We start from the raw sequence: 12,814 nt of genomic DNA on the forward strand, positions 1-12,814 counted from the left end.
CGATTCAGATTCGCGCGAATCCCGGTACCGCTATTGACGCCGGGCACACGCGTCCACACTGCGCCTCGGCATCGCTGACAGTGATCATCTCCTCGGATTCTATCGGCATTAACTGTGCAATAGAGCCTAGCCCAGACTCTCGTAACAAGAAGGGATCTGGTCGCGAGGAGTATTGATGATGCAGATGGTTCGCAGATCAGAAGTGGGGCGACAACGAATCAGACGCAGAGACATCGAGGCCTGTGATCAACTGGAGCCTTTGTGCACTCGTCTCGTCTTTCGCTGATTGCTCGGTAGCATCGCTGGGGCAAACGGCGAAACTGTAGTGAGCGTTGTCGATGCATGGCAGGGAAGGTGCAGAACGAGGGAACTTTGAGTATGCCTATCATGTGCATATATGCGAGAGATGACTCGAAAGCATCAGCATGTCAGCAATGGGCGAGCACCTCGTAAAGGCGAAGCATCGACTCGGCCTTTCGCCATTTCTGGCAAATATGTCGCCGCAAAAGGCAAAAGGCGCGCCCAAGCCCTGGCTTTACTTATGACTCCCTTCATAGATATCCAGGAATTAGCCCACTCACTGATATAAGCCTGCAAAGCAAGACTTCAAGTTCCAGAGCTCTAGCGGCTGCGATTAGACTCGGTGAGTGAGGCGACTAAGTGCTTCACGAAGACTACTCGGAAGCAGAGAAGGAGAAGTTCATCCAGATGCCAAGGAGAATGGTGTATGTAGGTGGAAGGCATGCTGAGTCGCAACTTGTCGTGCAACCAAGGTGGTCATCATGCTGGTACAATCTCGACCCTGACGCTCTGTCATGTCCCCCCACATAATGTCCGAATTCATGTAATCACGCATCGGGATGCGAGCTGACCTGTATCCCCTCTAGGAGTGAGGTTTTATTTCTCCAATCCACGCTGTGCTATATGATAATGCCAAGACAGTTTTAGCGCGTAGCTGTACGTTTCCTCGCCTACACTGATTGCATGCATCGTACAAACGCATCGGAAATTGATTCATTGCGCTCTGTCGGATTGTTCAATGTATGCTCAGTGAAACACTGTACAGCAATGATAACCCATGCGGTATGTCGCCAAGTCTGGCGTATACCTACAGTGAAGCCGAGACTGGGATAATGGCCTTTTATAGCCGTACATCTGCCCGATGAGGTAGTGCTCAACTCAACGCCGAACATCGGACTCCGCGCCCCTTCATCTCATGCTGCCACACATGCTCATTACCATTTTTGCTCTTGCATTCAGTCTGGGTGTACATCTCCCCTTTCGCCAAGCTCCCCTCTAGTGCTCTTGCGCTCTGCCTTCTGGATGCAGACTTGGCCCTTGATTCGCTATACATGCAAAAGACACTCGAGGCTTGTAATACAAGGAACACGCAAGCACTACAGTCAGGACATAACTATTGTATCTACGCATGTCAGTTCGATCTACCGTCGTCAGTGCTAGTGATGCACCAACGACAGCGCTCAGGCTGCGAAGTTGGCGCCAATTTCCAGATAGGATATTTACCCAACTTGAAGGTCTCATCCTGTTTTCTTGCTCCTCGTCTACACCTTGCTTTCCTTCAGAAACATGTAAAAGGATGACCTCGATCTTGGAGACCTCTCTGTTTCCCCGCATTGGTCGCCATGTCCTTTCGCTGAGTCCATCTCGCTTTCGCGGAGGGGCGCAGGCGTGCACAACCAAGGGCATCCACCATATATCATGTAATGCTTCACCCAGTACTTTACGGCAGCGCCCCGTTCTGTTCCAGCCTCGGGGAATTACCCCAGCAATCGGACATGCCAGGTGGTTTCATGTTACACCCAGGCGGGATGCTGCCTGCTTCCCAATACTCTCTTTTCTGAAGGTGAGTTTGGCGCGTATGCTTCGAGCCACGCTGGCCGTTGAAGACATGCATTCACGGTGCAGATGTCGTCTGCGATGCCGTTCGCGGAGACCGCCTGCCGCATTGCCTTGACGTTCTTCCCGGCGGTATACATTATGGGCATCAGACGATGGAAGACGCGTCATCTCAGGCCAAAGACATTCGAAGCCAGGCTCGCAGCATGGCCCGCGCCCAAAACCAGAAGGGAGCGCATATATCGAGCCCTACGCGTCCCTGGGCTGCTGACCCATTCACTTTGGATGGTACCTGTCGCCATCATCGGATTGACCGTGCTTGCTAGCCTGGAGCGCGTACCCTTAACCGGCCGGTGCGTTTTCCTCTACGAGTTACTGGGTGGCAATCTAATGATATCCTTAGCTGGCGCATGATGCTACTTTCCCCCGAGGAAGAAGGGGACATCGCCTCGCAGCTCGCTGGCGCTGGGTGGTACCGCGCCGTCAGTGAGATTCTCACCCAGGCCGGAACGCCACGCGTCCTCGACTCCTCCGATTGGCGGCACGACTGGGTGCAGCATACCCTCAGGCGGCTTGAGGCCGCCATCCCGATCCTCCAGTGCGAGGCCGAGCTCGCTCCTGACTGGATGGGCGGCGGGACCGATGGCGCGGACATCCCTCGCCCGCCGCCAGCGGCGATCCCACTTTTTCACCGGCGGCGGACAACGACACGGTTCCTGCGCTTTGCGGACGCTGCGCGCGAGGAGGGTTGGTTTTCCAGGGATCCGCTTGCGGGTCCGCCGTACTCGCTGCTTGTTGCAGACCGCGCGGACGCAGCGAACGCGTTTAGCTATGGCTTCGGAGGCGACGGCGGCGGGGGAATTGTCGTGTTTTCAGGCCTCCTCGACGAAGTGCTCGCAAAACACTCACTCGTTGTCGAGCATCCCCCACCTGCACCCCAGTCGTGGTGGATGAACATGTTCGGCGGGATCATCAGGCCTGTGCCTCAGCCACAGGCTCGCGCAGCGCCAACGGAGGAGCAGACCTCTGAGCTTGCGATCCTGTTAGCGCATGAGCTTTCCCACCTCCTGCTTGCACATCACCTTGAGACCTTGTCAAATGGTTCTATAGTTGGGCCGGGCGTCATGTCCATCATGACAGACGTCGTCCGCACGCTCCTGTTCCCAATAACGATGTTATGTACGTCCCATATTTGCACGTGCGTGTGCAGCGTCCGGATCCTCACTCTTCTTGTACAGTCGGCCCTTTCATAAACGATGCCCTCGGGGAAGCGGGCAAGGCATTCTCGCAGGAGTTCGCGAGGAGGAGTGACTACTGCACCAGTCAGGAGCAGGAGATCGAGGCAGACGTCGTCTCTGTTAGGTCTGTCCGCCTCCTGTCTCCTCTGACGTCTTATGCCGCTGACCCTGCTCATCTTTGCATGTTTAGACTACTAGCGCACGCAGGCTTCGACCCACGCCATACTGTGCGCTTCTGGGAGGGCCGACAGGAGTCCTCTCAGGCGGCCGAATGCTCGCATGCCCATGCGATAGACGCATCGCGCCGTGCGGAGTCCCTCTCACGTCAGTGGATGGGCGAGGCGCATCCCATGAATGTGGTGCGTGTGCAGAAGCTCAAGGACGAATTGCAGCGGTGGGAGATAGCCAGGCAGGCGGCGAGAAAAGTCAGGATCGGCGAGTGGGAGGAGGACGAGGACATGAGAGGGGTGCTTGTCTAGGGACGCGGATACAGAGGTATGCACTCACACCGGTCGCTTCTTCGGGGTTTCTTTTGCGCTACTTTACTTATCTATCACTTTCACTCGCTGTCTATGGACCCCTCGCTTCGTGTATAATAAATGGGTAGATATATTACTATATAATTCTGTTACTACACTGCTACAATGACCTCAGACTTCGCAGTCAGACAACCAAGCAATCACACAATAGGTATGGTGATGCAAATTCGCGTCGGTGAATAGAAGTTAGGAATAAAATAAGTATCATACTTCCGAAGGAAGTGGTGTTCGGAAAAATTGGTAATGCGACTTTGAGATGGGGTCAGTACACGGAATCCCCTAGTAAAAGGCGAGGGGATTGTCTTCTTGTACTAACCCCAGCCGCTACTTATTGAGGTAGTAGGAATCTTCATCTTGACGTGCTTTTGCATTTTGTTCATTCTGCGGGTTAGTGACGGACAAATGCTGGACTACAACATCTCTGAACCCTTCTTGCTGATATGCAATATAAGTTGTGTTTTTGTCCAGATCTAACATGCGGGCTATATTAAGATAGATGCAGCTATGATGTAAATGTGCTAGCTAACAGCGAAAGCGATAGTCTACGATTTAGCGTGAGTGGGGGATGCGCGGGGAACAGTCATGAATACACCAATCGGTCGTCGGTCAGAGTTTGTGAGCCGACTCGACATCCGCTGTGTCCTTGTCATCCATTACAATGTGCCACAGCTCAGGACCGTCACGAATGAGGCACTGCGGAGTGCGATTAAGGTAGTCCACGGAAACGTACAGGGACAATGACTCACGATGACGACCTCGACGGCGATGAGAAGGATGATGATGAGCTCCATGTCGTGTGCTGAGGTCTGGTTTCAGTGTCAGTCAAAAGCAACAAGACTATGGAAGATATACCCTACCTCCGTTAGGAGTTCTCGCAAGACCGACTGCATCTGATCGGGACGTCAGTATATATCTGCATAGACAAGTCACAGACATGCCCACCTCCGCAGCATAAGTGATCTTGTCGTTCACAGACCGCGTCCGGTTCCGCATCTCCAGCGCATTACTCAGAGAATTGAAGTAATCTGTCAAATACTATCAGCCCCCTTTATCTCTCTAACTATCTGTGCGAACGCACTTTCCAATGCCGGCTCCGCCCAGTAGAAATCCGGTGTGTCAGAGAAATTTTCCCTGTTCAAGTTGAGACCCTGGCGGAACTTTAAAAGGCCTCCCAGCTTCATGACGAGCGCTCTGCGGCTCAACCCCGGTTTTCCAGTGCGTTGCAGGGTGTCTGGGAGGAGGGCCATGGACGACAGATAGTTCTCCAATGACACTTCGAGAGCGGAGAGGGCGGTGGAGCGAGACAGCGCCTGCGAAAAGGAATAGCGGGCAAGGACGGTTTCTCGGGGCAGAGAAGAAGACGGTAGGTCACTAGGCATGGCATCGTCTGAGCTCAATGACGGACTTTGGCCCAAGATGATGAGATCGCCTTGCAGCCGCGTGTCTCTGTGAGTGAGCAATCAGACTTTCGGTGCCCTATCGGCAGGCAAAAATGCCACTCACTCTCCCGGGTCCGTCACAAATTCAAGATCCTCCGTCTCTGGCTCACGCAGCGGAGCGACTTCCGCTTTCGACTTAGACAGGACACTCCATGCGAACCTGCGCGCCTGGTCCTCGCCCAGGCCCCAGCACACAAAGCTCCCGTTCCCGAAGATGAAGATCTCGCCCTCCTGACCGTCATCTTTCCACTGAGGAACCCACCACGAATCATGCAGCCTCCGCGCGGACGCAGGGAGGTGTGCGCGGAGATTGGACAACAGGTAGCGCTCCGCCGTCGCGAGCGTGAACACAGGCCGAATCTCGCTACGCGTAGGCGTCGGGTTTGACCGGATGGGCAGCGACGCGGACGCCGAACGGCGCAACGAGGTGTGGGCTTTTGGCTTTGGCTTCTCCTCAGAGTTTTCTGCGCGATTGTACTTGGTTGCCTGCGCGAAGGTGCGGCATGGTATGCGAGTGCTGGCCTGCCATTGTAGCTGCCAACAGCGTGGCAGACTGACAAAACTGCGCCTGAGCTGAATGTGCGCGAGCATCTGCAGGCGTTAGACGACAAGTGTGAATATGAGAGAGGATGCTCACCTGAAAGACTGGACAGACTCAGTCGAACGTTGGCCAAATGGTGAGTGCAAAGCAAAGTATTGCAGACGCTCGGGACGATCTCGATCAAATCTCAGCCACACACGCGTTCTTCCGGCAAGATCGCCGATGAGGCCTGAGGCCTTGTGGCTTGAGGCACGATTTTGTAAATTCTTCAATTTATGAGGACGCACTCAACTTGGCTGAAGTCTCACACGACCCGTTCAAACAGCATTAAGATCATGTAATTTACTTTTTCCGCAGAGTGAATCCAAGATCAACAGACATGTAAATGCACGCAAAGATCCAAATGCAAGCCGTTTACCTCATGACATGTCTACGTCTGAATCACCGTCCTCGCTGCCCTCCGCGTCTTCCCATCCATCGCCATCGCCTCCTTCGTCGTCGTCGTCGTCAGGAGAAGGCTGTATACCTAGCGCGTCCAATTTCGCAAGAAGCTCTTCGACATGCTCTAGCAGCGGCTTGTCGGGGTAGTCCTGGTTGACATGCAGCTAACGACAGATCGAGGTAAGTCACTGAATGATATCGGGGGGAATGATATGGGCGTACAGTCTTGCAGGTCTCTAGACAATCCCTCGAGTCTCGAGCCAGCTCTTGCCATGTGAGGCCGTCCAGCTGTCCCTCATTCTCCTGTGCTTGTTCCGCCATCATGAAGAAACACCAGCCCTCCAAGTACCACGCTTCAACATCCTGGTCATCGGTTGCAATGACTCCCTGCAATACTAAGAGGGCGGGCGCGAAAAGCGACGACTCGAGGAATAGCTTCACCAGAGACAGGCGTGTAGGTATTGGTGGCATACGAGGATCATCTGGAGGGAATCATTGAGCGAATGTATCAAGAACAGGGCATGGCGTGCACAGACCAAGATCCATGTCCTTCCATGATACCCATGCCTGTTCGAGGCAGACCTTTGCATCATCGGGTCTCTCTTGCGAGAGTCTGACAGAAGCGAGAGTCTGCAAAGCCTCGTTGTTTCCCGGATCGATCTGTACAGCAAGATTCAACAGGTCCTCGCAAGTCTTCTCTGCCGCAGGGTCATCGCTAATATGAGACACAATGAGGAGCGCGCCCGTATCATCGTTCGTTTGCTTACCATAAATCACACGAGGGATCCATCCATATCTCAACCATCGCGCATAGCGCTCGGACGGTGGTCTGCTTCAGCTCTGTTTCGTCATCATTTTCGCTCACCGCGTCGACTGCACGCTCTTTCCCCTTGAGCTGCGCGGTTAGAAGGTCGATGGCTGCTTGATAGTGTCGTAATGCCAAATGCGGATCGTCACTCAGTTGCGCAAGGTACAAGTGAGCAGAGTGGGGAGGAGGATTAGGGGCACCCGCGCGTGGAGGGATTAATGATTCAAATGTCTGCGCGATTGATGGGACAGTCAATTGGGACAGGATTTGAAGAGAGCTGTATAACATACCGCCTTCGCGAGCTCGAGCTCGCCGATTTCTAGCTGCACGACGCCCAGCATCTCCTTCGCCTGTGCATTGTTGGGCTCCCGGTCCAGCACGCGTCGTATAAACAGACCGGCGAGTTCATAGTCGCATTGTACGATCAAGCTCTGTGCCTTCTCCAGGAGAGCTGGTGAGGATGGTAGTGCTTTAGTATCTGGAGCAGACCCCACGTCTTTTACTGCAATCACAGAAGCTTTTTTAGCATTTGGCCTTGTGCGACCCATTGCAGACTGTGGCTGCCGAGCGGGAACGAGATTTTGGGTGAGATGAAGAGCTCGCAATATTCAAGCTAGCGCCGGCACCGATCATCTTCAGAATGGGTAACCGAGGCTTTCCCCGAAGCTCTCCTGATTGTGACAAGTTGTCCTTCGCACCACATTCGCTCTGAACACCCCGTCTTTACTCGATGGACTTCTTACTGGCTGCAGCTGCAAATTCAGAAGGGACAAGTCGGGCCTCGGAAGATGGACTTTTTCTGGAACGGCTGGGGGCTTTGTTTGACAAGACTCTCGCGGACATTCGCACATTCGCTGAGCGGGAAGGTCGCTCTTTCGGAGAGGTCAGGTGTTTCTGTGTACAATGCAACAATTTCCTCAGAGGTGATGCCTCAGGTCAGGCGATACGTAGCTGAGCTGCACTCCGCATATCTCTTTAAGAGTGCGCCAGTGAAGGATGTCCGTGAATCCGTGCAAGAGCGAGGTGAGGATACAGCTCGCTGCTAGCGTTCTTGTGTACCATCCTGAGAGACGCAGTAAACGTCGTTCTACGCCACACCTCGCAGACACTTGAAACACTTCAAGAGGTCGCTGGCTTGCAGTCGTTCTTCCTCGTCGTGAATCCGCGTGACGCCACAGACGAGGGCTTCCTTGGTGGCACAACTATGGGTCGGGAATTCTGGCGGGGCCACCGAGGGTGCGGCGCGGCAGGCGCGAGAGCGTTCCAAGCCCAGTGTATGAGAAGCGCAGATGGAAGTATGCGTAACCCGGCGGTCGGAACGTCCACGGATGCGCCAGCCGTGATCAACATCGCTTCACAGAAGAAAGGTCCTGCGAGCTCATTGAAGGCCGAGGTGTATGCGAGCATCCGCAATGCGATCAGGTCAGCCCTCGTGTTTCCTCTGGACCTGACTGCATTTCACGCTACACATCAGGGCTGCATCTGGCATTCGCAATGCAGAAATGAAGTGGAAGGATCACTCTAAGCTGGACATCTATGGGATCCGCCTGGAAGGCTGGCCACACGACGTGCCCAAGGATAATCCATCCACCCTATCTGTAGTGCAGAACAAAGAGGTACTCAAGGCGCTACAGAGCGGACGCATGTCGTTTGTGCGCATTGCAGGGAGCTCTGGGCAGACGACCCCTTCAAGCGGCAGTCAGCAGAGCCCCGAGATCTCGGATGATTTCTCCTGGGCCTGTGGCTACCCGGACGAAGCAACACATTCGGTGAGTAGTCTTCTGGAGATTCCCGGGCTATCCACTATACAACATGTCGATTGACCTTCGAGTCGTGCTTATTTTCTGCTCCATATGTGATTTCACTCAGCCTCAAGATCATGCGATGCCGAGCACGAACTCTGGCTACTCGTCCATGCCCATGCCGTCAGCCACTGCCTGGGGAGAGGCTCATGGCAACATCGGATGCCACAATGACCCTGAACCGCTGCCAGACAGTCGTGGATCCTCTTCTCCGAACAAGCGGAGACGCACAAACGACGACGCAGGCTAATGGTGACCAAAAGCTTCTGATGAGATGCGTACTATGTGGTTATGTGGTAAAGCATGCATGTAAGCCCAATTGTACTGTACAACAAATGTATATATACCAATAGAATGCGTGTATTCGAACGTGGGAGATATACCTATAATTCCGTAAGTGGTCTCGCGGCTAATAGCATCTCCTAGTGCGTCGGCTCGAATGGCACACCTCGAAGCGAAGAACATCTTTCGCATGCATAGCCTGCATCCGGTCACACACCGAGTCTCGGTTGAATGCTTGTGGCGCGTCGCGATGCAGCTCAACCTCGAATTTGACGATCCTCAAGCTGCGGAATCGAGTGTGCGAGAGCACCACGTCGAGACCTTCCAAATTGAGGACGCGAAGATCGGCTAGCCGAATCGCAAATGTGATTTCCTCGAGGTGGGGGGCGTGTGCCGCGGAGAGCAGTATGACAATCCAAGAGAGTGAAGGACGGATGGAGGATAGCATGAGCGAATGTTCGACGGACGAGCAGCAGATATGGAGACGGCGGAGACGAACGGAATCGGTCATGTCAAAATGTGTTGCTTGCAGGATATCTACGTGTCTCGTTAGATTTGGTGACTACGTCATGAGCTCGCACGGACCTGTGGTATCTCGGGTATCTTCGAAACCGATGGTTAGGTACTCAAGCGTGGAACCGGTTGCATGTAACAAGTCGCGGATAGCGGAAACAGACTTTGGACCAGACAATGAACATGAGAGGGACACCATCTCTACGTGCACGTTTGCTGAGAGCATCCAGGAGACGAGGGGAGCGACATCGATCTTGCGAGAGATTTCTAGGCGCCTGAGCCTAATGACTGATTGCTGACTGGTCTCTGTAGGACTGCTATGCCCGGGCAGCCACTGAGCCGAAAGCAAGCGGAGAGTCTTGAGACGGGGCAGACTGTTCAGCAGCCCCACCACATCCGCAAAGGCCACACCCCTGCAGCCATCGAGCACGAGCTCGGTTACACAGCTAAAGTGAGGGGATAGTGCGACTGTGACGCTGCCGCTCAACGTCAGTGCCGTCAGCTTGAGCGAGACGACCTTCTGCAGCGACGGAGTGCTTGAGGGTAGCACGCGCTGCAACCACGCTGCAGTCTCGACGGCGGCAGTGTCGCCGCGTCCGCGGGGAGCCTGTTTCAGTGTCGGCCACGAGATGAACGGATTGGAATCCCATGGTGACCGCGTGCCCGAGTTGCCGAGGATCTCAACGTCTTTTACATAAGTGGCGATTATGGGCGATGAATGTATGAGTCGCCTGAACGCGTCACCGATGTGGCCGGGGTCGAGCGTGATGCTACGGAAGAGGTGGTAGCGGCTCCTCGGGAGCCAGGCGCGGCAAGTCAAGCCACACGCCTTGAGGGCGTTGCGGTCGGCGTGCAGCTGGTCGATGACCTCGTCGCGAAGTTCTGGTGGGATGTACCAGCAGAACTTGTTCGAATGTAGGACGGTGTCGGAGTCGGTTTGGCCAGAACGACGTTTGGTATACGGCTAAATATAGCCGAATGTGGCGAGTTCCCTTCAGTAAAGGTATACAGCGCGACGAATTTGACTGCTCACCGTTGGCATGGTCTAGCTTCTCTTGGGATCGCGATGTTCTCGACGAATCGAGCTGATGGTTGATAGACCAGGTCGGTCAATCCTAATCCAGATCGTGAGCGGATGAGCTTCATCTCGCGCTGCGGCAGGCGTGGGTGCTTACGGTGCGCGCTCTGAGGTCGCAAGAATGGTTGTCCTTGACACGTTTGACAAGCTCACGCGGCATGTTGTATCCAGTGAGCGCTTTTCACGAGCCCGTATCCCGCCGCAGACTGTTGTCATTTGTCAAATGAGGAGGACAGCGTTACTGCACGGGCGGTCCGAGCCGAGGCAGGCGATCGCCGGCCGTGTTCCCTCGCTTAGGATCGAATTCGACCTATGTTTAGATCTCATTAATTATCAACGATTACTTAAATGCTCAGCACTCGTTACCTGGCGGCGGGCATCGTTCAGCCTCATTCGATATACTGCGGTATCTGGACGGCTTTCGCCCGCCTCTAGGCGGCGTGTGAATATAATTCTGTGCTGAAAATGAGAGGGATTATACAGGTTAGCTAAAATTAATTTAGCTAGCGTGGAGATAGCCCGCTTATATGATGCCTTTCTCACGGAGATTCCTCTAACAACCCACCATGTTCTCCTCTATCTTCTCGTAAGAGACTACTACCCTCGGATCAGTTTGATGCTCATATGTTTGTAGAACATCCCCGCCAGTCGACCCAAAGGCGCCTAATTTCCATCCAGTATCGTCCGCACATGGCGTCTCAGACTTGTTTGGTGAGCTCGAGCCCAAGGACACCGAATGGACTTGCCCGGGAGGGTTTGCAGTGGAGACCCAAATTTGGTACCATGCATTGGACGACGGGACGTCTTTGATGTGCCAGGTCATCCATTCCTCCGTCGGGTGAGTTACAAATGGCGTGGTTTCGCACCAGGAGGTTGCTCACGCGATTATAGCGTGTGGTATCCTACCATCCAATTTACTTGCAAGATCTACAATCCCGCAACCAACGAGCGTACCTGGAAATCGATCAATGTCAGCAACTTCGTCACTCCGCCTCCCGGACTGGACAAGCGTTCTAGCAAGGCGGATCAGTTCAGTATCACCCACCGCTCGAATCCGGGATCCGACACACCCGAGTCGTACAGTATCCGCGTCAACCTCGATAATGACTTACAGATCTCGCTAGAGGTCACTCGTCCTGCCTCTGCGCCTGGCTGGAAGGTGGGCAAAGGCCCCAAGGGTGGCTTTTCCTACTTCGGACACGATCCGGAACACGCAGAAGGCTATGTCGTCCATCGTTTCTGGCCGATGGATCTCGCGACCGGGACGATCATCCATAAGGGTCATGCCAAGCAGGTCTCAGGCCCAGGCATGTTCGTGCATGCCATTCAAGGCATGCGACCAAACCTCGTCGCGGCGCGGTGGAACTTTGCGCACTTTGTGAGCGCCGAACTCGGAGGCTGCTCTGCGATTCAGATGGAGTTCACTACAATCGACGCGTATGGGCGGCAGGGTGCTGGCTCCGGGTTCGTCACCGCCAACGTTGGTTCGCTTGTGCTCGGCGGAAAGCTCGCAGCGGTCACGGCGGAAACGAAATGGCCGGACGAGACATTGCCGGAGTCTGCGGATGTCGTGTCGCGTGCGGCACACTCAAAGACGGCGCTGGACGCAGAGACGGGCTACAATGCACCAACGGAGCTCGTCTTCCAATGGGCGGCGCCCTCGATTATTGCGGAGGCACAAGGGCCAGTTGATGCGACGCTCATCATCGACGTCGGCTCACCTGACGCGTACAAGGGCCTGGTTGAGAAGGTCGACGTGCTTGCGGAGATCCCGTACGTGATCAAGACGATGGTGAATTACGTGGCTGGCACGAAGCCGTACATCTATCAGGTCAGTTGGTTTACGCATCGCTGCAGATGCTCTCGCTGACAGAGTGGTCTTCCAGTGGTACAACCCTGCAACGCTGCAGGTGAATGTACCCGCTGGTCTGATTCCAGACGTCTCTGGGCCTGCCTCGATCAACGGAACACTGTACAATGAAGCCACCTTCATATCCTAAGTGTATACCATACGCATCCTTCCACGCACTGTCGATGATATCTGAACAAGACTTGTGTACATTCGTGTTTGTTGTAAATGTGAAACTGGAGGAAATATAGTCATGTGTTAAGCCCCATCCCATGTCCTATTCCTTAACATTTCACAACGATAATGAATCGTACAGTATTACTTTAGATTTGTGAATAAGTGTATTCGAACCGAAACTTCCAAACGTAAATGGGCGTGTTACGTAATGTCTGTAAGTACATTTGAAACCCCGCATCCATGGTGCATA

General features: G+C 54.1%; 7 protein-coding genes across 7 annotated transcripts; 3 read left to right on the forward strand and 4 right to left on the reverse strand.

Moving 5' to 3' along the window:
* Window positions 1-112: 112 nt before the first annotated feature.
* On the reverse strand, window positions 113-906 carry POSPLADRAFT_1041162 (hypothetical protein). The gene is made up of 4 exons (XM_024477850.1): window positions 888-906; window positions 566-832; window positions 425-516; window positions 113-376 (listed from the first exon to the last, which is right to left on the reverse strand). Exons 3-4 carry the CDS (start codon window positions 425-427, stop codon window positions 197-199), a joined length of 183 nt encoding a protein of 60 aa, XP_024335634.1. The 5' UTR covers window positions 428-516; window positions 566-832; window positions 888-906; the 3' UTR covers window positions 113-196.
* A 2,047-nt stretch (window positions 907-2,953) lies between these two features.
* On the forward strand, window positions 2,954-3,737 carry POSPLADRAFT_1041163 (hypothetical protein). Its single transcript, XM_024477851.1, has 3 exons — window positions 2,954-3,036; window positions 3,096-3,219; window positions 3,286-3,737. Exons 1-3 carry the CDS (start codon window positions 2,991-2,993, stop codon window positions 3,572-3,574), a joined length of 459 nt encoding a protein of 152 aa, XP_024335635.1. The 5' UTR covers window positions 2,954-2,990; the 3' UTR covers window positions 3,575-3,737.
* A 503-nt stretch (window positions 3,738-4,240) lies between these two features.
* POSPLADRAFT_1067351 (hypothetical protein) lies at window positions 4,241-5,753 on the reverse strand (the record flags this gene model as incomplete). Its single annotated transcript, XM_024482176.1, has 7 exons — window positions 5,711-5,753; window positions 5,138-5,664; window positions 4,713-5,080; window positions 4,577-4,659; window positions 4,492-4,524; window positions 4,381-4,440; window positions 4,241-4,327 (listed from the first exon to the last, which is right to left on the reverse strand). The coding sequence occupies exons 2-7, from the start codon at window positions 5,662-5,664 to the stop codon at window positions 4,241-4,243; spliced, it is 1,158 nt and encodes a 385-aa protein (XP_024335636.1). The 5' UTR covers window positions 5,711-5,753.
* Window positions 5,754-6,033: 280 nt separating this feature from the next.
* Window positions 6,034-7,411, reverse strand: POSPLADRAFT_1151408 (hypothetical protein; the record flags this gene model as incomplete). The annotated part of the gene is made up of 5 exons (XM_024486529.1): window positions 6,034-6,219; window positions 6,278-6,537; window positions 6,592-6,770; window positions 6,823-7,094; window positions 7,154-7,411. The coding sequence occupies 5 exons, from the start codon at window positions 7,409-7,411 to the stop codon at window positions 6,034-6,036; spliced, it is 1,155 nt and encodes a 384-aa protein (XP_024335637.1).
* Window positions 7,412-7,789: 378 nt separating this feature from the next.
* POSPLADRAFT_1049031 (hypothetical protein) lies at window positions 7,790-8,915 on the forward strand (the record flags this gene model as incomplete). The annotated part of the gene is made up of 4 exons (XM_024479648.1): window positions 7,790-7,886; window positions 7,988-8,285; window positions 8,338-8,632; window positions 8,733-8,915. The coding sequence occupies 4 exons, from the start codon at window positions 7,790-7,792 to the stop codon at window positions 8,913-8,915; spliced, it is 873 nt and encodes a 290-aa protein (XP_024335638.1).
* A 159-nt stretch (window positions 8,916-9,074) lies between these two features.
* On the reverse strand, window positions 9,075-10,698 carry POSPLADRAFT_1035940 (hypothetical protein; the record flags this gene model as incomplete). Its single annotated transcript, XM_024477118.1, has 3 exons — window positions 9,075-9,484; window positions 9,533-10,424; window positions 10,636-10,698. The coding sequence occupies 3 exons, from the start codon at window positions 10,696-10,698 to the stop codon at window positions 9,075-9,077; spliced, it is 1,365 nt and encodes a 454-aa protein (XP_024335639.1).
* A 406-nt stretch (window positions 10,699-11,104) lies between these two features.
* On the forward strand, window positions 11,105-12,654 carry POSPLADRAFT_1075754 (hypothetical protein; the record flags this gene model as incomplete). Its single annotated transcript, XM_024482852.1, has 4 exons — window positions 11,105-11,124; window positions 11,173-11,376; window positions 11,430-12,369; window positions 12,425-12,654. The coding sequence occupies 4 exons, from the start codon at window positions 11,105-11,107 to the stop codon at window positions 12,536-12,538; spliced, it is 1,278 nt and encodes a 425-aa protein (XP_024335640.1). The 3' UTR covers window positions 12,539-12,654.
* Between the last annotated feature and the right edge of the window lie 160 nt (window positions 12,655-12,814).

Source organism: Postia placenta (genome assembly GCF_002117355.1).
Source record: "Postia placenta MAD-698-R-SB12 unplaced genomic scaffold POSPLAscaffold_13, whole genome shotgun sequence".
Classification (NCBI taxonomy): Eukaryota; Fungi; Basidiomycota; class Agaricomycetes; order Polyporales; family Adustoporiaceae; genus Rhodonia; species Rhodonia placenta.

Bases quoted from the DNA above. Each gene is read 5' to 3' on its own strand.
- POSPLADRAFT_1041163 (XM_024477851.1), top strand. From the start codon at position 2,991: ATGACAGACGTCGTCCGCACGCTCCTGTTCCCAATAACGATGTTAT. The intron at 3,037-3,095 runs GTACGTCCCATA...CTTCTTGTACAG, and splicing joins GTTCCCAATAACGATGTTAT to TCGGCCCTTTCATAAACGAT. The intron at 3,220-3,285 runs GTCTGTCCGCCT...TTGCATGTTTAG, and splicing joins GCAGACGTCGTCTCTGTTAG to ACTACTAGCGCACGCAGGCT.